Below are 26360 nucleotides of genomic sequence, written 5' to 3' on the forward strand. Positions count from 1 at the left end.
AATATGGGTACATACTAGGAACACATTCTTGTTTGTCTTGGTTTTTAAAGGGATCCCTGATGTAGACTTGTTTCCTGTCACTTCTTCACGCTCCCATCTCCTGGAATGTCAAACAAAACTCTAATCAACTGCATCTTCTGTTACCTGAGGTTTCAGAAGGCAAATTTCATACACTGCCAAGTCTTCAGACTCTTCTTTCCAAGTACTCTGTAGCAAAACATACAGCTTAGACAATTCTGCAATGGATCCATCATCCAGAATGATAACTTATAAGAGAGAACCCTCTCCCCAAAAAGAAATTCAACTTACACTAGTTATTTTCCACTTTAGAGAGTAAACACTTATTAGAGGATTTGCCTTAAATGAATCTACTGTGTCTGGACTTTGAACCTCTACTTATCTCCCAAAAAATGCACTCAGGTCAAAATTAGGGTGCATTTATTTGAAAGCTTCACAATAGCCACAAAAATTATTATAGCAATTATGAAGTATTGATAAATCAGATGTGTGAATTGCCATCTTAAACAATTGTTAATCCTTGTGAAAAAATCTCTAGAAGCAAAGGTGATACTCCCCAATTTATGTGCCTATTCAGGTTTTTAAGCTTTAAATGGCTACAACTTGGACCTCCCCTAAGTTGTACCTTTTCTTTCTTGACAGTATGTCTTTAAATCATAATTTTCTTGTTATGTCAAGAATTTTTCTCAACAGCCACTCTGTAACATCGTGTACCTCTAGCAGTCTGTCCACGACCTGCCGTTGGCATTCAGCAGTTGCTGCCACAGGGCCTTGACCTGATCGGTTCTCAGCTGGCCTTCCAGTCCCCAGACCCGTTCCATGCCCTGGCACGCTGCCATGACTACTTTAGCTGATCACCTCATCCTCCTTTGCTTCTGCCACAAAAGTCCACAAAAGCTCCAAAGCCTAAGAAAGGCCGTTTCTGGCCCCTGCAGGGGGCAGGGCATAAAAAGAACATGAACCCCAGTTTCCCAGTGCAAAGCAGTTTTCACATTGTCACCTAATAACGGGTTAGTGGATTATAGCATGTGGTATCCCTGACTGCAGTAACAGAGGTGCAGAGGTGGGAGCTCTCTCTCTAGCTTTTTCTCTCTCCACCTCTCCCACCACATGAGCAGGAGTCATGAAAACTCCAGCTCTTACACTGACTTCTGGATTTTTTGGAAATTGAGCAACACACCTTGGAAGTTTAGGGGAGTTAATACTGCCTGGGATTGCTTCCCTCCCCCATCTTGGATGGTATTAAGGCATGTTACCACATGGCCTGTTTGGAAGATATGGGTGACCAAGAAACCAGCTGTGTTTACTTGTGAAGTTGAGGCCAGCTTGGTAACATACTACCTTTTATTTGCTTTCCCTCTGTTCCTGCTCTAGTTCTTTACTCTCACTCTGCCATCCTAGGATCTCACCTCCTTAGCATAGAAGCTTTGCCTTAGGCTTTGTTTTCTAAGCTATTTATGGAAAAATAGAGCTACTGTCTAGAGTTATCCAAATATCCAGTGGACTTCCTTTTGAAGTATGAGCACTTGACAAAGACTGAGGTGAAAATACTGATGAGTATCTGCCAAAAATGTTATAGTAGGAAACTTTTCATCAGGCATATGGTTAGGTCAAATAACCACAAAGAGCTTTCTAGTTCTAAGCTTCTGTTTCTGTGAGACATTGCACAAAATTTTTTTCTAATTGCCCCAAAAATCTGAGTGTTACTTGTATTAAATATCTTCAAAGAACATTATTTAACACAGAAGGCATGCTGGGAAAACAACTTCATGTGGCAAGAGAGAAAATCAGTGTTTTATTGAGAACTCCAACTTAATCCATATGAGAAAGTACTGAATTCCCTACAAAAGGAAAACCAGCAAAGTAAAAGAGAAATGTATGCCCTATGGCTGTACATACTCTCTTGGGGAGTGATTATGGATTAGGTTATTTTAATACATACACCTAGACAAATTTTGTATGTTTTTTTTTTTTTCTTTTTCAATCCTGGCTGAGTTCCAAAATGAATCATCAGAGTCTGAGTACATACATTCCATGGAATAAATTTGCATTTTACTTTAGCTTCTCTTTCAGCTCTAGGAGGATTACTTAGTGATACTTCATTGTCAACAATTGAAAGATAACTCCCAAGAGGAGGAAGCTGTGGATTTTCTTGGGCAAGAGGTGGCAGGAGCCAAAAATACTGTGAGATGCTAATTGGGTAATTGTAACAGCATCCTTTCCTTTCTTAGGGTGGAGACTGTGGGGAAGGAGTCCAGATCCGCAGCTTTTCCTGTGTGGTCCACAATGGTTCAGTCTCTCACTCAGCTATAAGTGTGGATGAGGCACTGTGTGGAGAAATGCCCTTTCAAGACACCATCCTGAAACAGCCATGTTCTGTGCCTTGCCCAGGTATGCGATTTTAAATGATTGGGAGGGACTTCCCTGGTGATTTTAATTTTTTTTTTTTGGAGAACGTCTAATTAAAGTTGAAATTTCATATTAGCCACAATAAAAATGCAATAAAGTTATCACTTTATAATATCCTTACAGCTTCAATGGAGGCAGAGTAGGTAAGGGGCAAAAAAGCACTGGAGTTGGAAATTTAAGAACTAAGTTAAAATCTTTGTCATATCACTGGTGTTTACCAGAGACATAGAGTCTAGTGCTTTGAACCTAAGTTTGCTACATCTAGAAAATATGTTAATAATGCCTAACCTGACAGCATTGGCCATCACTCAAAACATGCTGACTGGATCTTTGATGACCCCATGAATGGTGGGGTGGTAGGAGCAAGTAATGCTATAGATTCATAAAAACATTCTAAAAATGTGAAGGTCGTTGTTAGATACATAATATGCATGAGTTGATTTTAATCTTAATAACCAACCTAGCTTGTATGGCATAAGTTTAAGGTGCCTGAATATATCCACACATGTAAATACATACATATGTACATATATATACTTACAAATGTGTATGTTTAGATTATTATATATTCTTTAGACTCAAAAATACTCCACTTCAGAGACCAAACTGTTACCTTTATATAGTGTCTGTGGATGTCTATTTTATAATGTTAATGCTGCTCCTTGAAAACTGAGTTACTATCATCTTTACATCTCCCTTTTAAAAAGTTTATTATCACTAGAAGACATATAGTGTTATCCACATAAAACTGCCACTACTTCATTTCAAATCATAGTAATCTAGTTTTCAGTACTTTCTTGCTAAACTAGATTAAACCATAAATTATTATTCTCAGTGTATTCTAAGTGGGAAATTGGTCAAGGTGGAATGTATAGTACCTAGAACCTGCCTGTATCACTGTGCCATCACCACAAATCTCACTGTGAGCCCTGTCCATGTTTCCAAGTGCCAGTGTTCATGTTATTTTCCTTGCTCTGTACTGCACAATCATCCAGGAGACTGCCACTTAGCGGAATGGTCAGAGTGGAGCACGTGTGAATTAACCTGCATCAATGGAAGAAGCTTTGAGACAATGGGCCGCCAATCTAGGTCAAGGACATTTATAGTTCAGTCTTTTGACAACCAAGACAGCTGCCCCCAGCAGGTTCTAGAAACACGCCCTTGTACAGGTACCAAGAGCACTTTTCAGTTCTCAGCCTTGATTGAGCAACACTTGTTCTATTTGTATGTGAGGTGTAATAGAACCGCTGTTATCATATTTACTTGCAGGAGGCAAATGTTATCACTACACATGGAAAGCAAGTCTTTGGAACAATAATGAACGAACTGTATGGTGCCAACGTTCAGATGGCATTAATGTCACAGGTATTCCTGCCTAAGATTTGTGTGGGCACTTCAAAAAGATCTGAGTGTTGGTGTTTGTGAGAAGAATTAGCTTACACATTATAAGAGAAGACTGGGCAGTTGACCTTAGATGATCTTCATAGCAAATTGTCATGAAACCTTATTTTGTTTTAAATTTTGAGTTGAGGTATATATACTTGGCATATAATGTTAAATTAACTTTGGGTGTACAACATAGTGACCCAACAATTATATACATTACGAAATGCCCACCACAAGAATATCATGGTATTATTGACTACATTCCCTATGCTGCATTTTGCTTCCCCGTGACTTATTTTATAACTAGAAATTTGTACTACTTAATCCCCTTCACCCAACACCATCCCCCTCCTTGACCTTTGGCAACCACCAGTTTGTTCTCTGTATTTATAAGTCTGGTTCTTTATTTATTGTTGTTTGTTCATTTGTTTTTTAGATTTTATATAAAGTGAAATAAGAGGACATTTGTCTTTTCCTGTCTGGCTTATTTCACTTAGCATAATACCCTCCATGTCTGTCCATGTGGTTGCAAATGACAAGATCTCATTCTTATGGCTGAGTAATAAAACTTTGCATCTTAGAATGCAAACAATTCTATTTGAAGACTAGTAATATATATGACAAGGCACACTATAAAATTTCCTTAAATAGCATGTTCTGAGACAAAGGCAAAAAAGAGTTTAAAACACTAGTCTCTAAAGTTTTAAATCATGTTATCTTCTCAGTAAAAAGTTTTTGAGGACATCTCTCAACATATCCTATTCTTGAACTGCTATCCTAACATTTTATGAAACACATACAAAAGTTGAAATTAAAAGGGTGGATAAAGATAAAATATATTTGTTAATGGTGCAAAAAACTGTTTTTGCTCTAGGTTATAGATCTCCGTGTCATGCACTAGAAACTTGGTTTTGGATATTTTGCTAGTCATTATTATTTAATATCTAAATATAGACTGAGAAAAGGCTTCCTCATTCATGACAGTGGATATCATTTGAATGTACAAACGATCTCAATTTTGAGTTTTTTTAATGGCTTATCAGAGAAAATTGTCATTGTTTTTACTGCTCCTGTGGCTGACAGAGCTTATTGAACCAGTGAGAGAAGTTCTGTTCTTCTGTAGGAATTGAAGAATCATCACCTCTGCCTTTGTCCTGTTTGCCTATTTTGGCATTGTGTATTCCCTTTAATCCATTGTTTATACCTACAATAATTTTGCCCATTCTGTAAGTTATTGTTGAAACTAAATACACTGTAAATCTACTTAACCAGGAACACAGAAAGTAGCATCCTCTGCAGCATGCTGAGAGTTAACTGGTGAGGGTTACACTATCAAATTCTCTGCACCTAGTATTTGGTGCATGGTGGACAACATAGGGCCATCCAATGAGCAGCTCAGGTTACGAGTATCAGCTGTTAAGTATTAGAGCTTAATACTTTTTAACTTTAAACACTGTATAAACTCTACAAAGTCTTGAATTTTCTTCCCAATTCCCTAGAGATTTGATACTCCTGGGGTGCAGACACTACTCTTTGGAGATCACTGGTCTAAAGAGTGTAAATAGTCCTCCAACCACTATTGGTAGCAATAGGTCCATGTGGTTATTGCCACTAATGCCCAGATTATCCATTTCACCCATAGGTACTAATTCTGGATTGTAGAATTTTTTTGGTTTTGGGTATTTTTTCCCCCTGTGGGAACAGTAACAGTGGGAATGTAGCCGCATCATTCCCAGGGAAAACATAGATCTGTTTTCTATACCACCTTTGGCTGAAAGCTTTTCGCCAGCTACCCATTCATAAACTATAATTGGGTGACAATTATAGTAAAGCAAAATCTAGAATCTCTAAATGAAACCAGTATTATATAAATACAATTTAAATACTGCCCTCATAATATGTCAAATTCTTAGCTTAGTACCTTGAATCCAGAAAGGCATGACTAATATGTAAATGATTTTCAGATTGTAGGGACATTATTCCATCCATTTACTCAAAAATATTTAATGAACACCTGTAAGTACTGTGTCAGATGTATGACTGCCTCTCCCAGAGCTTATACATTTGCTTTGAAAAATGTGTAAAGCTTCATTTTTATGATCGTGTGTGTGTGTGTGTGTGTGTGTGTGTGTTCCAGTTGAGATACATTTAAAACTGTTACCAAAGTGTTTGCTATTGTCCATGAATCCATCAGTGGCATTCTTTTCACATTTGGTTGTTGCCAGTTGGCTTATTGCCTAGTTAGGGTATTCAGGAGCAGGAGAAAAATATACATAGAATGAGTCTTTGAGCAGATCTATTTTCTGCTCCAGAACTTACATTGAAATTTCATCAGTTCTTTTCCTGATCCCTGCACGCAGATGTTACCCTCAAGCAGAGCTGTATGATAGAATGACAATGCCAATAAGCAGGTGTAAAAACTACTGTGACCATCTTGTTAGCAGAGCCTCCCCTCTTGAACAATTCTTCCTGGAGTAATCTACAAAATACGGCTGGACCATATGTCAAGCAAATGGATATAAAAAAAATAATACTGTTATAGTGTGGCCATTGCCAGAGAGGAAAGAGGAAAAAAAAAATTTTAATGTTTACCATAGCAAAGTCCACAAGTGATGGTGGGTTTTTTGTTTTTTTGTAGGAGGCTGCTCCCCTCAGGCCCGTCCCGCTGCCATTCGGCAGTGTAATCCAGCCTGCAGGAAACCTTTCTCCTACTGTACCCAGGTGAGTCCGGTGCGGGAGCCTTCTACAGTTAATTGCTGTCTTATGCATATGCTATTGGGTGTTTTCCAGGGGGCTCCAGCCCCAGCAGCAGTTCCGTGTGCTCACGGTACCATCTAGAGGAGTTTGCAGGAATAAATGCAGGTATTAAGGATTTTTCTTTGTAGAGCCATGTCTTATGAAGAACAGTCTTTTTCTGTAACTCTGACTATAGCCAAATCTACCTTTTAGATGTCTAGTTTATATTATCTCTGTTTACCGATAAATGTTCTTCGTGGATTTATTCTGTATTTCTTAAACTTTCATCTAGCCAAATTAGTAAAAGTTGAATATTTGCCTATGAAGAATGTATGTGCACCTGCACACTTTTTTTTAAAGCAGAAATCTTTCCCTCTGTTCTTCTCCCATTTACCCCTCAGGAATTAATGCAAAATGTGCAATGTATTCTGTATTCTGATCAATGGCACTCACAGTGTGCGGTGCATATATAAAGTTATGTCATGTTCCCTAAAGAAATAGTTTTCTTCTTCTTATGTGTTCTCTCCCAAAAATTATCTGGTTAAAAATAATTCAAGCACTCAATCCTATTTTATGGATCTTTTAAAGTAGGTTAATTCTTTACCACAGAAAAGCAAATACCTACGCTTACAGAGGAGAAAAAGGGGCAGCAACAACTTCATATGCTAATGAGATTTGCAAAATAGAAGTTGTGGCTTTCCACCAACTATCTGGATACCCTCTTTAATAAAACAAATACCTTTTACGTTGAACCTTTGGCATATGTGATTGGTTACAACTTTTTACTTAGACTAATTGAGATTACCTCAATTGTCATAACTAGTTCTCTCCATTGAACACCATGTAATATCTTCAAACGAAATGTTGTAATAATTGTCATTATGATAAGAATGCTGCCTGTTCACTAAACAATGGGCAGTGATTAATTCTACCATACTTTTCTGATCTTTGCCTTTTGTACAAGATTGAGGTGCCCTCTTTAGTTGGAGTGTCTATTGCTCCTTAAAATCATGTATTCAGTTAACAATTGATGACCCAAATATAGCCATCCTTCTGAATCACCCAGACCTGAGTGGTTATGTGAGGCTAGGGGCCTGTTCAAATAATGCCATATCAACAGTTTCAGATGAGGAGCTCTAACAGCAAAGTCATACAGATTCATAATTTTATGCTTAACTTGTTCTATTCTTCTCTATCATCTTTTTATTTGAGGGAAGAGGGAAGAACGATTATTTTCAGTTTCACTCCTAGAGACAGAACAAAATCCTTGTTCGTTATGCCTCATCATAGCCAGCATCTTGGAGAGATTTATTGTATATGAAAATGACCAGAAATTCACAAATATGAAGAACACATTGACATGGTGCCGACTAGGAATATGATGTATTGTGACACTCAGGTTTCTACAAGGAAGCATATGGGACATCTGGTGAAGTCTTTTTTTTTTTTTCCTCTACTTAGGCTGCTCTACTTGAGTGCAGAACCAAGCTTCCAAGCAGAAAGGTAGTTCAGACTAGTTAGTGATCAAGGGTACAAGGGACGAGCAGCATTCAGCAGCTGGTGCAGCAACAGACATCAAACAGCACAAAGTACATAATCTGTGTTGCTTTACTTCTCAGCATCAAGGGCAGCAGGTTTGAGTGAGTGGGCAGGAATCTGAAAGAGTTGGGGGAAGAGTGGAAGATAATTTGATTAAGTGTGCCTCAAATATCTCTGTGAGAGAGAAAAAAGGATGGAATGAATGCCGTCTGTTGTGATTTCTTATAGGGGAGGCGTAAGAATTGTAAACCTGCAGAAAAATCTGATGCTGTATTCAAGGGTTGACTTTGGAATTCAGAAAGATGAACTGTTTGGCTTTTCATCTCTTTGGCAACTCTGTTGCTGAAAAACCCCAAACTGCCATAACATATCATGCACGTATTAAGTGATCCCAACATTTAAATTCTTCTTTTTCATCACTGTGTAACCGTAAAACTATTCTGTATTCCATAGGGTGGCGTCTGTGGCTGTGAAAAGGGCTATACAGAGATAATGAGATCAAATGGTTTCTTGGATTACTGCATGAAAGTACCAGGCTCAGAGGATAAAAAAGCTGATGTGAAAAACCTTGCTGGGAAAAACAGACCTGTGAATTCAAAAATACATGATATTTTTAAAGGATGGTCACTTCAACCCCTTGATCCAGGTACATTTAAGACGTAAGAAATACACATTTTTCACATGGGGGTGGGGTTCATGTTGTAACCACTGCTTATGACAGAAAGAATGGAGGGAAGGAAGAGACTGAAGAGGTAATGTGGTCGAATTCAAGGTTTCTTAACTTTGAGTGCCATATAAGATGTAGTCCCTTTAAATGCAAAATGTTCTCATGGATGGTTTAAGATAAATCTGTTTCAACCCCAGTGTAAAAGATACTGAATTAAGTTCTCAAAATATTAACATTTAAAATTATCTTTCAATTGTAAGTTATCTCTGCAAGAGAGAATGCCTTTTAACTGGAGTTTTCTGTATATAATTCAAATTAAAAGCAAAAATTGCCATAGATCAAGAATGTGTAGATACCTTAGGAAATGTCTAGGGACCCTATCTAGTTTAAGTAACACTAGTGGAGTAGTAAAGAGCCTTAATTTCACAGACAGACATACCTTGGCATCATGGCTCAGAATGTACCCGTTTTGTGATTCAGCATAGTGTCTTTTAATTGATTTTATAAGTGAGTACACAGGTCCATAAGCACCTGCCTTACAGGATTGTTGTTCTACCACCATGCTGGACCTGCAGGGCTTAGGAATTGGTGGTGATTCAGGATAGGAACGAACATTTATTCGACGCTTTCTGTGTACCCTTACCCTATCATTCTGTGCTGGTTATACGGAGTGAACGATCTCATGAAATTGCAAAAACCTAATGAGATGCTATCATCCCCCGTTTTTGAGATTCGGAGTCTGAAACAATGAAAATGAATTTGACCAAGGTCATACCACCAGTAAGTGATAGTAATATTTGAAAGGCAGGTCAGTAAGGCCTTTCATAGATAGCATTTGTTTCAGCTCCCCACTTATGAAGTATGCAGAAAACAAAAGCATGATTCTTGGTGCTTATCATACATACCTTTCCTAGGAAACAAAATGCTACTAATGACTAAGCAAAGTGGCCCAACAGGGCATGGAGAAGAAAGAGGCAGGCAAAGCTCAAGCAAAATATACCCTGGGAACTTCCCCCACAGAACCTATGCACCTGCATATCAAAAGTGCCTCAATGACATGCTTAAGTGAAGAAAAAAACAGAAACTAGATCTAGTAGGAGAAATCAGATGTACATTCTTCAACCCCCTCTTCAGGATGACCACAGTATCTTATTCGTTTTTAATCTCGCTGTATGTCTGGGCATGCTATAGGTTTTAAAAACATTTCATTCATTTTGTGACTGAATTAGCAGTAGCTTTAAATTTGAAGGAAGCAGGATATAAAATGTAGCCAGGCTCACCCATTGCCTGACCACCCTACTTCAGGAAGAGAATTAGGGTGAGGTTCTAGAGAAATGAATGCTCAAATCCACACGTGGGGTCCTTAGCCTTTGGGAGCTAATTAAAATATCAGTAATAGCATGTATGTCAACATACATCTGTGTCTATGTTTTTCTCTTGATAGTGTAAATTGGAACAACCTCAAGAAAGTCGTTTAGGCAATATGTATCATACAGTTTGACCTAAGAGTTCTTTGCTAGGAACCCATCATACAACTATATATATATATATATATATATATATATATGTATACTAAATAATATTTGTTATGACTGCTTGTTGTATAAAAAGATGAGTGGAGGGGTGCCTGGGTGGCCCAGTTGGTTAAGCGACCGACTTTGGCTCAGGCCATGGTCTCATGTTTTGTGGGTTCTAGCCCTGCATCAGGCTCTGTGCTGACAGCTCAGAGCCTGGAGCCTGTTTCGGATTCTGTCTCCCTCTCTCTCAAAAATAATAAACTTTAACAACAACAAAAAAAAAAGAATGGAAATAACCTAAATGTTGATAAGCAGAATATGGAAAAACAAAATATAATACACTTATACATCTCCTATTAAAGAGAATGAGACCTGCTTTTAAGATCTAGCATGGAAAACTGCATGCATGCTCTGCTGCTATATTTGCATATACAAAGGAAACTAAAATGATTCACAAGGAAACAGATAACAGTGGTCACTGCTGGGTTGGGAATTGAGAGAGAGCATCAGGGAGACTTATTTTTCACTACATATCTTTTTTCAATAGTTTGAAGTTTGATCCTATCCATTATATTATTATAAAAAGTTATATTCTTTTTTTAAGTAACATGGACCACATCCTTCTACACTGGGGATTTAAAAGTACTGGACCCTCCCAGTACTTCAGTTCTAGGAGGTTTAGGAGTAAAAAGATGAAAGGTACTTTATCACTCAGGGAAGACTTTTTTTCTTTTTTTTTCTTTCTTCCAATGTAAAAAACTCAGAATAGGGGATTGCATCATTAGTGTTTCAAAGAGATCTGAATCAAAGCTTTGTTAAAATTTTATGACCATAGAAAAATATCATTACTACATTGAAACCTCATTCTAAAAACCTGACTGAGGCTTTAAAGTGTCTTATAAGCAAAAACTGTAATGGGTAGTGATAATATAATTGAATGTAATTGTGATTTTATTCCAAACAGTTGTTGTTTACAATAGATTTTGATAGTTGTTCATCCCATAGAAGCCTTTCAAGATGCCAATAAGTTTTTTGGACCTGCAGTTAATTACATTCACGTAGTATAATGAATCTTCTGTGTGCATCTATCTTTCAGGAAGGAATGCAGTTCCTTGGAGATACTCAGGCATCTCTCTCAGACCAGTTAAACATGCTCACATAAGCAGAAAGTAGAAAAACATATATACACTCAAGTTATACGTATTAAAAATCACAAAATAGATCAGACTATTGGGTTCTATTTTTCTTAACTGTAGCAGATAGGGCATCAAAATAATAAGCAAATATTCACATGTATGGTTATAATTTGACATAATTTGGTGAATTTATCATTAGCTTATTTGGGCATATAGTTTTTGTTCATTCAACATCATTCAAGAAGCAAAGTCCCCAAAAGTGGTGAGAGTAATTTTCTTTGCATGTAGGATTGCCTCGTAATTTTTTTGGTTCTGTATATGTTGTCAAAATGTATTGTGACACTTTTGTGTTACATGTATAAGACTACATAAACATACAAAATTAAAATAGTCTGAGAATTCTTTTGCATGCTAACCTTATTTAATCTCTATTTTAAACAGATGGCCGAGTAAAAATCTGGGTTTATGGCATTTCAGGTGGCGGTTTTCTTATCATGATTTTCCTAGTATTTACTTCCTACCTTCTTTGGTAAGTACTAACTAGCAAAACGTTTATATTCCATATTCTTATAGGTGACATATTATGCTAAAAGGCCATTGGCTATTGTAATTGGACTCCTGAACCCACAAATAATTATCAACAGTAGAATATAACTTTTTTATTTGGTTTTCAAATAATATCAGAAGATGTAAATCATTATAAGGAAATTTCCATTTTAGTATTTTGATTTAGACTTTTTTTGATTAAATAAACATTAAAATATTTTAATTTTTGAGAGGCAGAGAGAGGGAGACACAAAATCTGAAGCAGGCTCCAGGCTCTGAGCTGTCAGCACAGAACCCAACATGGGGCTCGAACTCACAGACTGCAAGATCATGACCTGAGCTGAAGTCAGACACCCAACCGACTGAGCCACCCAGGCACCCCTGATTTAGACTATCTTTCAGTGTTGACTGTATGTTGGCATCTCTTGGCACCTCCTGGGAATTGATACTTGGTTGCAGCCTCAGAGATTGACTTAATTAATCTTGCATGTGGTCAGGTCATCTGGATGTTTAAAAGCACTGCAGGTAATTCTAAAATGCAGCCAAGGCTAAGAGCCATTACTCCAGATAATTCTAATATGACCTATCTTGACCAGTGGGTTCAATCAGCCTGTTTAGTACATTTTTCTTTTTTTTTTTTGAGAGAAAGACACAGAGTGGGGGAGGGGCAGAGACAGAGCGAAACACAGAATCCAAAACAGGCTCCAGGCTCTGAGCTCTTAGCAAAAAGCCCGACACGGGGCTAGAACTCATGAACTGCGAAATCATGACCTGAGCCCAAGTCGGACACTTAACCAACTGAGCCACCCAGGTGCCCCTTTAGTACATTTTAAATAGAGGCCAGGTTTTATCCACATTGACCAGATAGTAGAGAAAATTTGACAATTTCAGGAACCCCATTTTCTAAGTGACTTGTTCCTGAAAATTTAGTTGATGAGTTGTTGTTGAGACCAGACAGATGTAAATACATTTGAATGTTTTCAAGTGTGTTGACAATATTTTATTAGCTTCCAAAGCAAAATTTCCAAAGGATCTTTTTATTTTCATGAGATCAAATGTTACCTTGTTTTTCTCCAAATTGAGATATTTATATTCATCATCTATTAAACTATTTCCTTGAGAATTTTTACCCAAGTTTTAATCTTGATTCAAATCCAACCGTTGTATATTTAGTCTCAAATTCTGTTTCCAAGGTTACACAGGTTTTTAAATCTTTGCTCTGGATCAGTGAAAGTTAGTGAAGAAAATAAGATGACTTTAATTCTTTCTGCCACCTATAGTGCTACAAATTGAATCTCTAGAAATTGGATTTCTATCCAACTAATGTGTCCATAGTGCTGTAGTAAAAAGTAACACCTTCGGTTAGTCCTTCAACCTATAATCAAATGATTTGACCAATTTTTATGTCTCAATTGATAAATTTTGTATGTATTCCTAGATGGTGTCTTAATGAACAAGTGTGAAGTTGAAAGCCTTATATGAGGTTCAGAGTGATAGGATGCATTCATCACTAGAAAAGATTAGAAAGGGAGGAAAAGGTCTTATATTGTAACAAAGGACATGAAGGTTTGACAGATGAGAAGCTCCTCTGAAAGTAATGACCCAACACAGTGTAAGAGAATCAGAAAATCTGTTCTGTAAAAGCTGGGATGTGTTCTAGTTGTTAATTGCTACATCCTCAATTCCAAATCCTATTGTTCCCGCCTCCCTGGAATATCTAAGAGATTAAAAATCAACAGTAAGTCATTAAATTTGCCTTTTTGCATTTCTCCATTCCTTCAGGAATAAATATTTATTGAGGCCCTTTCTGAATGACCCTAAGCTCTGGGGATTAATTAGGTACATCACTGAATTCTGGAAACAGTTTTCTAGAGAATTTTTTAAAGATCAATATAATCCCCCTTACATTTTACTGACCAAATTACATAAATATTTATGTACAGTATTTTGTACATCTATTTGTTTCATCTTCAATGCTTGGCCTTAATCACCTCCCATTAGGTATAGCACAATAGCTACATACTTGGACTTAATGCAAATACTCCTTTCTGCTATCTACAGCAAAATTAGTCTTTCTTTTTTTTTTTTTTTTTTTAATTTTTTTTTTAATTTTTTTTATTTTTTAATATATGAAATTTACTGTCAAATTGGTTTCCATACAACACCCAGTGCTCATCCCAAAAGGTGCCCTCCTCAATACCCATCACCCACCCTTCCCTCCCTCCCACCCCCCATCAACCCTCAGTTTGTTCTCAGTTTTTAAGAGTCTCTTATGCTTTGGCTCTCTCCCACTCTAACCTCTTTTTTTTTTTTTTTTCCTTCCCCTCCCCCATGGGTTTCTGTTACGTTTCTCAGGATCCACATAAGAGTGAAACCATATGGTATCTGTCTTTCTCTGTATGGCTTATTTCACTTAGCATAACACTCTCCAGTTCCATCCACGTTGCTACAAAAGGCCATATTTCATTTTTTCTCATTGCCACGTAGTATTCCATTGTGTATATAAACCACAATTTCTTTATCCATTCATCAGTTGATGGACATTTAGGCTCTTTCCATAATTTGGCTATTGTTGAGAGTGCTGCTATAAACATTGGGGTACAAGTGCCCCTATGCATCAGTACTCCTGTATCCCTTGGATAAATTCCTAGCAGTGCTATTGCTGGGTCATAGGGTAGGTCTATTTTTAATTTTCTGAGGAACCTCCACACCGCTTTCCAGAGCGGCTGCACCAATTTGCATTCCCACCAACAGTGCAAGAGGGTTCCTGTTTCTCCACATCCTCTCCAGCATCTATAGTCCCCTGATTTCTTCATTTTGGCCACTCTGACTGGCGTGAGGTGGTATCTGAGTGTGGTTTTGATTTGTATTTCCCTGATAAGGAGCGACGTTGAACATCTTTTCATGTGCCTGTTGGCCATCCGGATGTCTTCTTTAGAGAAGTGTCTATTCATGTTTTCTGCCCATTTCTTCACTGGGTTATTTGTTTTTCGGGTGTGGAGTTTGATGAGCTCTTTATAGATTTTGGATACTAGCCCTTTGTCCGATGTGTCATTTGCAAATATCTTTTCCCATTCCGTTGGTTGCCTTTTAGTTTTGTTGGTTGTTTCCTTTGCTGTGCAGAAGCTTTTTATCTTCATAAGGTCCCAGTAATTCACTTTTGCTTTTAATTCCCTTGCCTTTGGGGATGTGCCGAGTAAGAGATTGCTACGGCTGAGGTCAGAGAGGTCTTTTCCTGCTTTCTCCTCTAAGGTTTTGATGGTTTCCTGTCTCACATTCAGGTCCTTGATCCATTTTGAGTTTATTTTTGTGAATGGTGTGAGAAAGTGGTCTAGTTTCAACCTTCTGCATGTTGCTGTCCAGTTCTCCCAGCACCATTTGTTAAAGAGACTGTCTTTTTTCCATTGGATGTTCTTTCCTGCTTTGTCAAAGATGAGTTGGCCATACGTTTGTGGGTCTAGTTCTGGGGTTTCTATTCTATTCCATTGGTCTATGTGTCTGTTTTTATGCCAATACCATGCTGTCTTGATGATGACAGCTTTGTAGTAGAGGCTAAAGTCTGGGATTGTGATGCCTCCTGCTTTGGTCTTCTTCTTCAAAATGACTTTGGCTATTCGGGGCCTTTTGTGGTTCCATATGAATTTTAGGATTGCTTGTTCTAGTTTCGAGAAGAATGCTGGTGCAATTTTGATTGGGATTGCATTGAATGTGTAGATAGCTTTGGGTAGTATTGACATTTTGACAATATTTATTCTTCCAATCCATGAGCAGGGAATATCTTTCCATTTCTTTATATCTTCTTCAATTACCTTCATAAGCTTTCTATAGTTTTCAGCATACAGATCTTTTACATCTTTGGTTAGATTTATCCCTAGGTATTTTATGCTTCTTGGTGCAATTGTGAATGGGATCAGTTTCTTCATTTGTCTTTCTGTTGCTTCATTGTTAGTGTATAAGAATGCAACTGATTTCTGCACATTGATTTTGTATCCTGCAACTTTGCTGAATTCATGTATCAGTTCTAGCAGACTTTTGGTGGAGTCTATCGGATTTTCCATGTATAATATCATGTCATCTGCAAAAAGCGAAAGCTTGACTTCATCTTTGCCAATTTTGATGCCTTTGATTTCCTTTTGTTGTCTGATTGCTGATGCTAGAACTTCCAGCACTATGTTAAACAACAGCGGTGAGAGTGGGCATCCCTGTCATGTTCCTGATCTCAGGGAGAAAGCTCTCAGTTTTTCCCCGTTGAGGATGATGTTAGCTGTGGGCTTTTCATAAATGGCCTTTATGATCTTTAAGTATGTTCCTTCTATCCCGACTTTCTCAAGGGTTTTTATTAAGAAAGGGTGCTGGATTTTGTCAAAGGCCTTTTCTGCATCAATTGACAGGATCATATGGTTCTTCTCTTTTTTTTTGTTAATGTGATGTATCACGTTGATCGATTTGCGAATGTTGAACCAGCCCTGCATCCCAGGAATGAATCCCAGTTGATCATGGTGAATAATTCTTTTTATATGCTGTTGAATTCGATTTGCTAGTATCTTATTGAGAATTTTTGCATCCATATTCATCAGAGATATTGGCCTGTAGTTCTCTTTTTTTACTGGGTCTCTGTCTGGTTTAGGAATCAAAGTAATACTGGCTTCATAGAATGAGTCTGGAAGTTTTCCTTCCCTTTCTATTTCTTGGAATAGCTTGAGAAGGATAGGTATTATCTCTGCTTTAAACGTCTGGTAGAACTCCCCTGGGAAGCCATCTGGTCCTGGACTCTTATTTGTTGGGAGATTTTTGATAACCGATTCAATTTCTTCGCTGGTTATGGGTCTGTTCAAGCTTTCTATTTCCTCCTGATTGAGTTTTGGAAGAGTGTGGGTGTTTAGGAATTTGTCCATTTCTTCCAGGTTGTCCAATTTGTTGGCATATAATTTTTCATAGTATTCCCTGATAATTGTTTGTATCTCTGAGGGATTGGTTGTAATTATTCCATTTTCATTCATGATTTTATCTATTTGGGTCATCTCCCTTTTCTTTTTGAGAAGCCTGGCTAGAGGTTTGTCAATTTTGTTTATTTTTTCAAAAAACCAACTCTTGGTTTTGTTGATCTGCTCTACCGTTTTTTTAGATTCTATATTGTTTATTTCTGCTCTGATCTTTATTATTTCTCTTCTTCTGCTGGGTTTAGGCTGCCTTTGCTGTTCTGCTTCTATTTCCTTTAGGTGTGCTGTTAGATTTTGTATTTGGGATTTTTCTTGTTTCTTGAGATAGGCCTGGATTGCAATGTATTTTCCTCTCAGGACTGCCTTCGCTGCGTCCCAAAGTGTTTGGATTGTTGTATTTTCATTTTTGTTTGTTTCCATATATTTTTTAATCTCTTCTCTAATTGCCTGGTTGACCCACTCATTCGTTAGTAGGGTGTTCTTTAACCTCCATGCTTTTGGAGGTTTTCCAGACTTTTTCCTGTGGTTGATTTCAAGCTTCATAGCATTGTGGTCTGAAAGTATGCATGGTATAATTTCAATTCTTGTAAACTTATGAAGGGCTGTTTTGTGACCCAGTATATGATCTATCTTGGAGAATGTTCCATGTGCACTCGAGAAGAAAGTATATTCTGTTGCTTTGGGATGCAGAGTTCTAAATAGATCTGTCAAGTCCATCTGATCCAATGTATCATTCAGGGCCCTTGTTTCTTTATTGACTGTGTGTCTAGATGATCTATCCATTTCTGTAAGTGGGGTGTTAAAGTCCCCTGCAATGACCACATTCTTATCAATAAGGTTGCTTATGTTTATGAGTAATTGTTTTATATATCTGGGGGCTCCGGTATTCGGCGCATAGACATTTATAATTGTTAGCTCTTCCTGATGGATAGACCCTGTAATTATTATATAATGCCCTTCTTCATCTCTTGTTACAGCCTTTAATTTAAAGTCTAGTTTGTCTGATATAAGTATGGCTATTCCAGCTTTCTTTTGGCTTCCAGTAGCATGATAAATAGTTCTCCATCCCCTCACTCTCAATCTAAAGGTGTCCTCAGATCTAAAATGAGTCTCTTGTAGACAGCAAATAGATGGGTCTTGTTTTTGTATCCATTCTGATACCCTATGTCTTTTAGTTGGTGCATTTAATCCATTTACATTCAGTGTTATTATAGAAAGATACGGGTTTAGAGTCATTGTGATGTCTGTATGTTTTATGCTTGTAGTGATGTCTCTGGTACTTTGTCTCACAGGATCCCCCTTAGGATCTCTTGTAGGGCTGGTTTCGTGGTGACAAATTCCTTCAGTTTTTGTTTGTTTGGGAAGACCTTTATCTCTCCTTCTAGTCTAAATGACAGACTTGCTGGATAAAGGATTCTCGGCTGCATATTTTTTCTGTTTAGCACATTGAAGATATCGTGCCAAGCCTTTCTGGCCTGCCAAGTTTCAAAGGAGAGATCAGTCACGAGTCTTATAGGTCTCCCTTTATATGTAAGGGCACGTTTATCCCTTGCTGCTTTCAGAATTTTCTCTTTATCCTTGTATTTTGCCAGTTTCACTATGATATGTCGTGCAGAAGATCGATTCAAGTTACGTCTGAAGGCAGTTCTCTGTGCCTCTTGGATTTCAATGCCTTTTTCCTTCCCCAGTTCAGGGAAGTTCTCAGCTATAATTTCTTCAAGTACCCCTTCAGCACCTTTCCCTCTCTCTTCCTCCTCTGGGATACCAATTATGCGTATATTATTTTTTTTTAGTGTATCACTTAGTTCTCTAATTTTCCCCTCATACTCCTGGATTTTTTTATCTCTCTTTCTTTCAGCTTCCTCTTTCTCCATAACTTTATCTTCTAGTTCGCCTATTCTCTCCTCTGCCTCTTCAAGCTGAGCTGTCGTGGTTTCCATTTTGTTTTGCATTTCGTTTAAAGCGTTTTTCAGCTCCTCGTGACTGGTCCTTAGTCCCTTGATCTCTGTAGCAAGAGATTCTCTGCTGTCCTGTATACTGTTTTCAAGCCCAGCAATTAATTTTATGACTATTATTCTAAATTCACTTTCTGTTATATTATTTAAATCCTTTTTGATCAGTTCATTCGCTGTTGTTATTTCCTGGAGATTCTTCTGAGGGGAATTCTTCCGTTTGGTCATTTTGGAGAGTCCCTGGAGTGGTGAGGACCTGCAGGGCACTTCCCCTGTGCTGTGGTGTATAACTGGAGTTGGTGGGCGGGGCCGCAGTCCGCCCTGATGTCTGCCGCCAGCCCACCGCTGGGGCCACAGTCAGACTGGTGTGTGCCTTCTCTTCCCCTCTCCTAGGGGCGGGATTCACTGTGGGGTGGCGTGGCCCGTCTGGGCTACTTGCACACTGCCAGGCTTGTGTTGCTGGGGATCTGGCGTATTAGCTGGGGTGGGTAGGCAAGGTGCACGGGGGCAGGAGGGGCAGGCTTAGCTCGCTTCTCCTTAGGTGATCCACTTCAGGAGGGGCCCTGTGGCAGCAGGAGGGAGTCAGATCTGCTGCTGGAGGTTTGGCTCCGCAGAAGCACAGAGTTGGGTGTTTGCACGGAGCGAGCAAGTTCCCTGGCAGGAACTGGTTCCCTTTGGGATTTTGGCTGGGGGATGGGCGGGGGAGATGGCGCTGGCGAGCGCCTTTGTTCCCCGCCAAGCTGAGCTCTGCCGTCCGTCCGGGGGCTCAGCAGCTCTCCCTCCCTTTGTCCTCCAGCCTTCCCACTTTCTGAGCAGAGCTGTTAACTTATGACCTCCCAGACGCTAAGTCGCGCTTGCTGTCAGAACACAGTCCGTCCGGCCCCTCCGCTTTTGCCAGCCAGACTCGGGGGCTCCGCTTGGCCGGCGAGCCGCCCCTCCGCCCCGGCTCCCTCCCGCCAGTCCGTGGAGCGCGCACCGCCTTGCAGCCCTTCCTACCCTCTTCCGTGGGCCTCTCGTCTGCGCTTGGCTCCGGAGACTCCGTTCTGCTAATCCTCTGGCGGTTTTCTGGGTTCTTTAGGCAGGTGTAGGTGGAATCTAAGTGATCAGCAGGATGCGCAGTGAGCCCAGCGTCCTCCTACGCCGCCATCTTCCGGACTCCTCCAAAATTAGTCTTTCTAAAATTTAGCCAAATGATCAGCCTCTCTCCTACTTAGACACCAGCAGTGACTTTCCATTGACAACAAAAGGAAAGTCATGTTCTGGCTGCCTAGCTAGCCTTCCATAATTTCAGCCTGAACAATCATTCCAAGTACATCTATTTCCCTATGCCTTGGACAGTCCCGTGTATTTTTCTCATTGAAGAAATTTTTTAGAAAAATTACCTCCTTAATAAACTCTTTATTTTGATGAAATGGTAAATTATCTACTGTAATATTTAACCAATATGCTTAGTTCTGCATTCGTACCCATAATCCTATATTATATATTCATTATAATATACTCATTTTCTCTACTTTCCCATTTCATAGCAAAGTTTGTATCCATCTTTCAGATCACTTTGTAATTACTGTTATCTCTCTTCCCACAGTCAGTTTCTCAAGTTTACCATTTTCATTTCTATCCAAGTTGTTTGAGATACCACATTTGTTATCCATGTTGCTGTTTCAGAAGTTTTCTCCTAAGACCCCATGTACCCTTTCAAATGTATTAGGGAAATTTGCCTTTTCATTTTCACTGTGCATGTTCAATTTTGATGTCAGTTTTTTTTATTATTATAAAGGTAAGCTCTTCATTATATGGAAAACTTATAGGCTTATATTCAACCCTTATATAACTTCTTTCTGAAGGATAATGTTTTTGGGAGAAGTAACCTTTTATTAGGATGCTTACGGTGGTACCTTCTAGTTTTGCAAGGAGTCGGCTGCTTCCAAGGTACCTCCTTAAGTCCCGTTTATCTAGAATGAATTTTCACCATTAGCTGTTGACATGCTATTAGTTCTTCCCAGTAAACATCAAATGCCAACATTTTCCCAAACAGTCTGGAATAACATGTCCATGCTTCCTCTTCTCTGACATTTACTCTATGCTGTGATTGTAGTTACTTCTATAAATCTCTTACTCCTCTACCATCCAAAGTAGAATAAGTGGATGATTAAATGAGTGGTAAGTAAACACACACACACACAACCAAACCTAGGTGTTTTACATAGATTGTCTTTTCCAGTCCTCACAATAATCTAATGTGTTATTGCTATTATCATACCCATTTTAAAGACAGAGCAAGTTTTTCTGAGGTCATCAACCTGATAAAATCACTTCTAGGTATGCCTAGGCCCAGAGCTTACGTTCTTTCCACTGGTCTTCTCGTCTGCAATTTCTTTCTCTTCAGTAATCCTAAAAACTCAATGTAGTGTCTCCAGCTTTCATATTTTTTAGATGTTCTTTGTTTCCCAAGTAAGCTATAGACTTGGGAACAGACATCTTGATATCAAAACCCATATCATTTACTGTTACATATGAGCTGCCTAAAGAGTCCAAATAGATACTTTCACGACATTTACTTCTATTAAATAGGTTGCACAGGAGTTAGAGGATGACAGTTTTGGTGATTTTATATTTTCTCCCCAAAATAAAAGGCTTAGGACAAGAGAACTGCTATAATATGCCAGGCCTTAGGTGTATACTTTAGATGAAAGCAATTTATAATAAAACTTAGAAGCGCTTTTGAGAAAATATAGAAAAATAGTCTTCTTAAGGACCGCTTTGTTCAGATACAACCCTTTGTACATCTACCATTAGTGTTCGAAGTTTTTGAAATATTACTGATGCCCTGCTCCCCTGGCAGTAAAGATCCATGAGGCAATTGAGTCCAGATGAGCTCTGGGTGAGCTTGTAGTTAATGTAGATATAGTACCAGAAAATTGCTGCAGATAACTATCGCATATCCATCCTGCCCTGCCCAGTGCCATTCAGTAAATGGGCCCCCATTCTGCCCAAGTTTGAGAGTAGTGTCCCCAATTCCAGAGGCCCTGCCCTTAGGAATGGCTGCCTAAACCAAAGACAGTTCCAGCTTTCATCAAGCTATTTAAGCTCTACTGCCCTGGGGCTGGAATTCATTGGTACTGTTGAGTACCAGCAATTTGCCTTTAAGTCTATAATCAGTTTGTTTTCCTGGTTTACTGGTTTTAGCCCTTCCTAAAATTCAAATGATCATGAAAGAGGTCACTTTAAATGTGTGTCATTTGGGGCAGTGGGTTAAGTGTGTCTGACTTTGGCTCAGGTCATGATCTCCCAGTTCATGAGTTCAAGCCCTATGTTCGGCGCTGTGCTGAAGCTCAGAGCCTGCCTCAGATTCTATGTCTCCCTCTCTGCCCCTCCCTTGCTTCCTCTCTCTCTCTCAAAAATAAATATTAAAAAAAAAATTTTTAATAAAAAAAAAAAAATGTGTCTTTCAAAGATCTCTTAGAGCCAGAGTCGCATAATAGTTTTATCTCTGTGCCAAACCTGAAAGTGACGGCGGCTGTCACGAGTGCTCTATTAGGAAGAGTTACGAGGCTCCACCTCAGTCCGACAGGGAAGAACAGTGTGATGGATTAGAGATCCATCCTGGGTATGGGATGAGTGGCGGTGGCCTATTTGCCAAGCAACGGCAGGTCCTGATTTAGTGTGAGTGAGGTGGTCACACCTTTCCTGAGACCAGAGTGGAGGAGAAAATATATTTTTAGAAAAAGAATTAAGGGAAAAAGGAAAGGGAGCAGGGCCTCTAAAGACAAGTCCCCAAGTTGGTGGCTTTGCTGAGGACAACCCTGCTACATATCCCCTCCCCTCAGGGGTTTTTTTAACTCACCAGTAAGGTTTCAAAAGCCACAGCTACCCAGCACAGTATCACCTTACTCGGTTTACCAACATTTAACAACATTTAATAAAATTTCTCAGGTCGCACACATTCATAGTTACGACATTAGTATCAATTGAGAGGTTACACAATCATAATAAAACGTCGCCTTCATCCAAATGATCCCCAGCACACCCCATGGCCCACAAGGATTTAAGGACTATGTATTAGAAAACCCCTCTTTTTTCCCAGTGGTTGATACAATGTTCATAATTCCTTATGTGGAAACTCAGCTCCTATTTTGAGCACAATATGGGCCCCAAAAACAGCTGACCACGCTTCAGTGTCTCCCTGGCAATGTTGACATAAAGATCCAGCCATCTCTATCCCTCTTCCCCACTCCCCAGGACTCAGCTTTTGCTTTTTTGCCCATCACCCTTCACAAATGCAAATTAAGAATGGATAACCAAAAACTATTTGGAAACACCTCCGTATCTTCCCTTCCCCCTCAAAAGGCAAGAGATAGAGGATGAGCAAGACCCCAACTGTCATTTCAGATGAATTATCTTGTATTAGGACAACCTCCACTATAACCAAACCTCCACCACAGTGGATGCACAAGCTGTTACTTCCAAGTTGTCCTCAACTGTCGTTTGTGGGATTTCTTAGCACTTTTAAATGCTACAGATTAGCATGCTCTGGACCTCATTTCAAGCTGGGTCCATTCTCTATGCAAGAGTCTGGGCCAAACAATAGAACCAGAGCCACTGGAATATACTTCTATATTAAAGTTACATTGAATATTATTCTAATAATGACAAAATGAATAAGCTTTTGAGAAGCAGGAAACTGGAGGCTTCCCATGACAGAGGATGCTAGAGCAGGTTCCTTCCTCTCAGTTTCCCTAGTTGGAAGGTGTCTCTGTGTAGCCCATGCCCAGCCTCACCTCATAACCCACTGAGCACCCACTGCACCCCAGCTGCCAGGCAGGAACACAGATGCCATCTGTGGTTTTCCTTCTAATGATTTTTTTTTTAAGTTTTTTAACATTTATTTTTTAGGGGCAGAGAGGGAGACACAGAATCCGAAGCAGGCTCCAGGCTCTGAGCTGTCAGCACAGAGCCCGATGCGGGGCTAGAACTTATGAGATGTGAAATCATGACTTGAGCTGAAGCCGGACACTTAAGTCACTGAGCCACCAACGTGCCCCCTTCTAGTGATTTAAAAATTTTTTTCATTTCTTGTTTTTGATTCATTATCGAACCAAAAAAATACTTTTAGAACTTGAGCATTTAAACTAGGTGATTCTCCTTAAAACCATTTTAATTCTATCAAGCACACGCACATGTGTGTGTGTGTGCAGTAAAATTCATGTAATACAGAATTCTCCATTTTAAGTCAGACACAAAAGCCACATATAGAATGGTTCCATCTGGATGAAGTATTCAAAATAGGCAAACCCCTAAGGTGCAGAAGTTTAAGTGGTTGCCAGGGGCTTGAGTGTGGGGGAAATAGGAAGACTACTTCTGTGAGTATAGAGTTTCTCTTTAGGTGATGAAAATGTTCTGGAACTAGATAAGATGATGGTTACACAACATTGTGCCACCGAACTGTACACATTAAAATGTGTTTCTAATTTAAGTTCAAAGTATGAAAATTCCCATGTACACACCAAAATGTTTCTACCAAGTGCCAAGTTAATGACATGGATACAGAGGAAGTGCACTGAAGAGGTTGATGCCTGGGCCTGGGCCTATGTGTTAGAGGTGCTTAGTTTTCAGGCTCGGCCACTTGGTGACTTGAGGGAAGGTAAGTGACCTTTCTAGTCCTTCTCTGTAATGAAAAAAAAAATCAATGCTTCCCCTCTCTTAGGATTGTTCTGGGATTTATTGAGATGTAAAATGTTCAGCACAGGGCTTGGCAGTTAGTATATTTCCAATAATAGATGCTATTTGGGGCACCTCAGTCCGTTAAAATCTGACTTCGGCTCAGGTCATGATCTTGCAGCTCATGAGTTCGAGCCCCGCATCAGGCTCTGTGCTGACAGCTCAGAGCCTGGAGCCTGCTTCAGATTCTGTGTCTCCCTCTCTCTCTCTGCCTCTCCCCTGCTTCTGCTCTCTCTCTCAAAAATAAACATTAATAAAAATAATAGATGCTATTAAAATAAACTTGGAGACAAGGAAAGAATTGCCTCCCTGCTGGTAAGGACAACCCCCAAGACCTGGGCACTGAAGGCATGAGAATGCAAAAGTACTGAGAAAGGAAGACAGGCCTTATGGTAGAGGTGGGGCACCATGTGGCCAAATTCAAACTATTAACATTCATCAACGTAAGTTGAGTTTCACCCATACTAAGACTCAGAGTGTAATGCAAGTTGTTTTGCCCCAGATCTGGGCCATCACTGTGTGATTTACCAAGGTTAGTCAACCTCAGCTTCTCTGAGAAGGAAGAACAGCCCTCCCTGACCTGGCAAAGTTGTCAACCTGCGGTAAAACAGAGACCAGGTGTGAGCGGCTCTGCAGAATCAGAGAAAGTGTCCTGACAGACTCTGGTTACGTGGCATCTAAATGTCAGGCTTCAGGCAAGAGCAGAAGTGTGTTTACTTAAAAACGAGACCAGGGTAAGGCACAGAAGCCTGGCTGCTCCAGCTGCTCATGTTAAACATCTCTGATGTGCATGCAGGTCACAGTAGCTTAGGAATTAGTGAACAGCAGACGTTGGCATTACTGAGTATAAACAAGAACAAGAAAAGTAGCCCTCTACCACGTTCACTGGTTCCATGAAACCATTTTTAAGATTTAGAAAAAATGACAAGTTCTCCTTAAAATAGGGGTAAAGTATTCAAAAAACAAAGCCACAGGTTCAGAGCGCTCAATCTTTTGTCATTTAGCTGCTTGAATTCCTATACCTCACAATAGTTTTTGGCAGATCAAACAGAACTCTGTGAACCATTTTTATCTGAGGAATTCTTTTCCCTTTGCAGCAAGAAGCCAAAACCACATCAAAGCACACCTCCCCAACAGAAGCCTCTGACCTTAGCCTACGATGGAGACTTAGACATGTAACCTGAAAAAGAAATCCAAATGTAGACATCAACTGCCTTAACCGCTTTCTCTTTTGTAGCTCTCAGACTTCTCAGTTTTTTGAGGAATCTCATGATGTGATACATTGGGCAGAATGCAAATATTGCGAAAGTAATATTGCCTCAACTTCATTTGGACATGAAGTCAAGGATTATTAGGTCTGCCATTTTGCTTTCAAGTTGTTTGTGGGTGTGTGTTTACTTTTTTGATTCTCCCAAGGGTCCTGAAAAACCCTTCTCTTCCTGTTTGGAAATGGGAAGAAGAAAACATGATGGAATTCCCACAGACTCCCATAAACTTTATCTTCAGCAGCATGATGACAATCTGGAGGAAAGTCGAATCAAGGCGTTTACTGTAAATGACGAGCCTGACACTGCTTTGTTACGCACTATATTAGTGCAAGTCTTTATTCTTCCCATACTTCAACACTGAGTTTTCTAGAGTTTACATTGGTTCAAAGACTTTCAAATTGGATTGCCTATTTTCATGAACACAGAGAGAATGGCTTACCATTTCAGAAATTCTCTGAGTTTTTACCTTTAAATATTGTACTTTGTTTTGTAGCCAGGGGATGATGGCACTTCACGGATTGCATT

At 39.3% G+C, this 26360-nt stretch overlaps 1 protein-coding gene across 1 annotated transcript in view; it reads left to right on the plus strand.

Moving 5' to 3' along the window:
• THSD7B (thrombospondin type 1 domain containing 7B) overlaps positions 1-25879 on the plus strand; it is a 747555-nt gene extending 721676 nt beyond the window's left edge. Inside the window, exons 21-27 of the mRNA XM_042997047.1 lie at positions 2250-2409; positions 3423-3596; positions 3697-3792; positions 6452-6534; positions 8542-8734; positions 11850-11937; positions 25665-25879. Of these exons, the coding sequence (XP_042852981.1) occupies positions 2250-2409; positions 3423-3596; positions 3697-3792; positions 6452-6534; positions 8542-8734; positions 11850-11937; positions 25665-25746 (876 nt within the window). The 3' untranslated portion in view covers positions 25747-25879. The remainder of the gene's footprint in view (positions 1-2249; positions 2410-3422; positions 3597-3696; positions 3793-6451; positions 6535-8541; positions 8735-11849; positions 11938-25664) is intronic.
• Positions 25880-26360: the final 481 nt, after the last annotated feature.

The sequence above is a fragment of the Panthera tigris genome, chromosome C1 (assembly GCF_018350195.1).
Source record: "Panthera tigris isolate Pti1 chromosome C1, P.tigris_Pti1_mat1.1, whole genome shotgun sequence".
NCBI classification, from domain to species: Eukaryota; Metazoa; Chordata; class Mammalia; order Carnivora; family Felidae; genus Panthera; species Panthera tigris.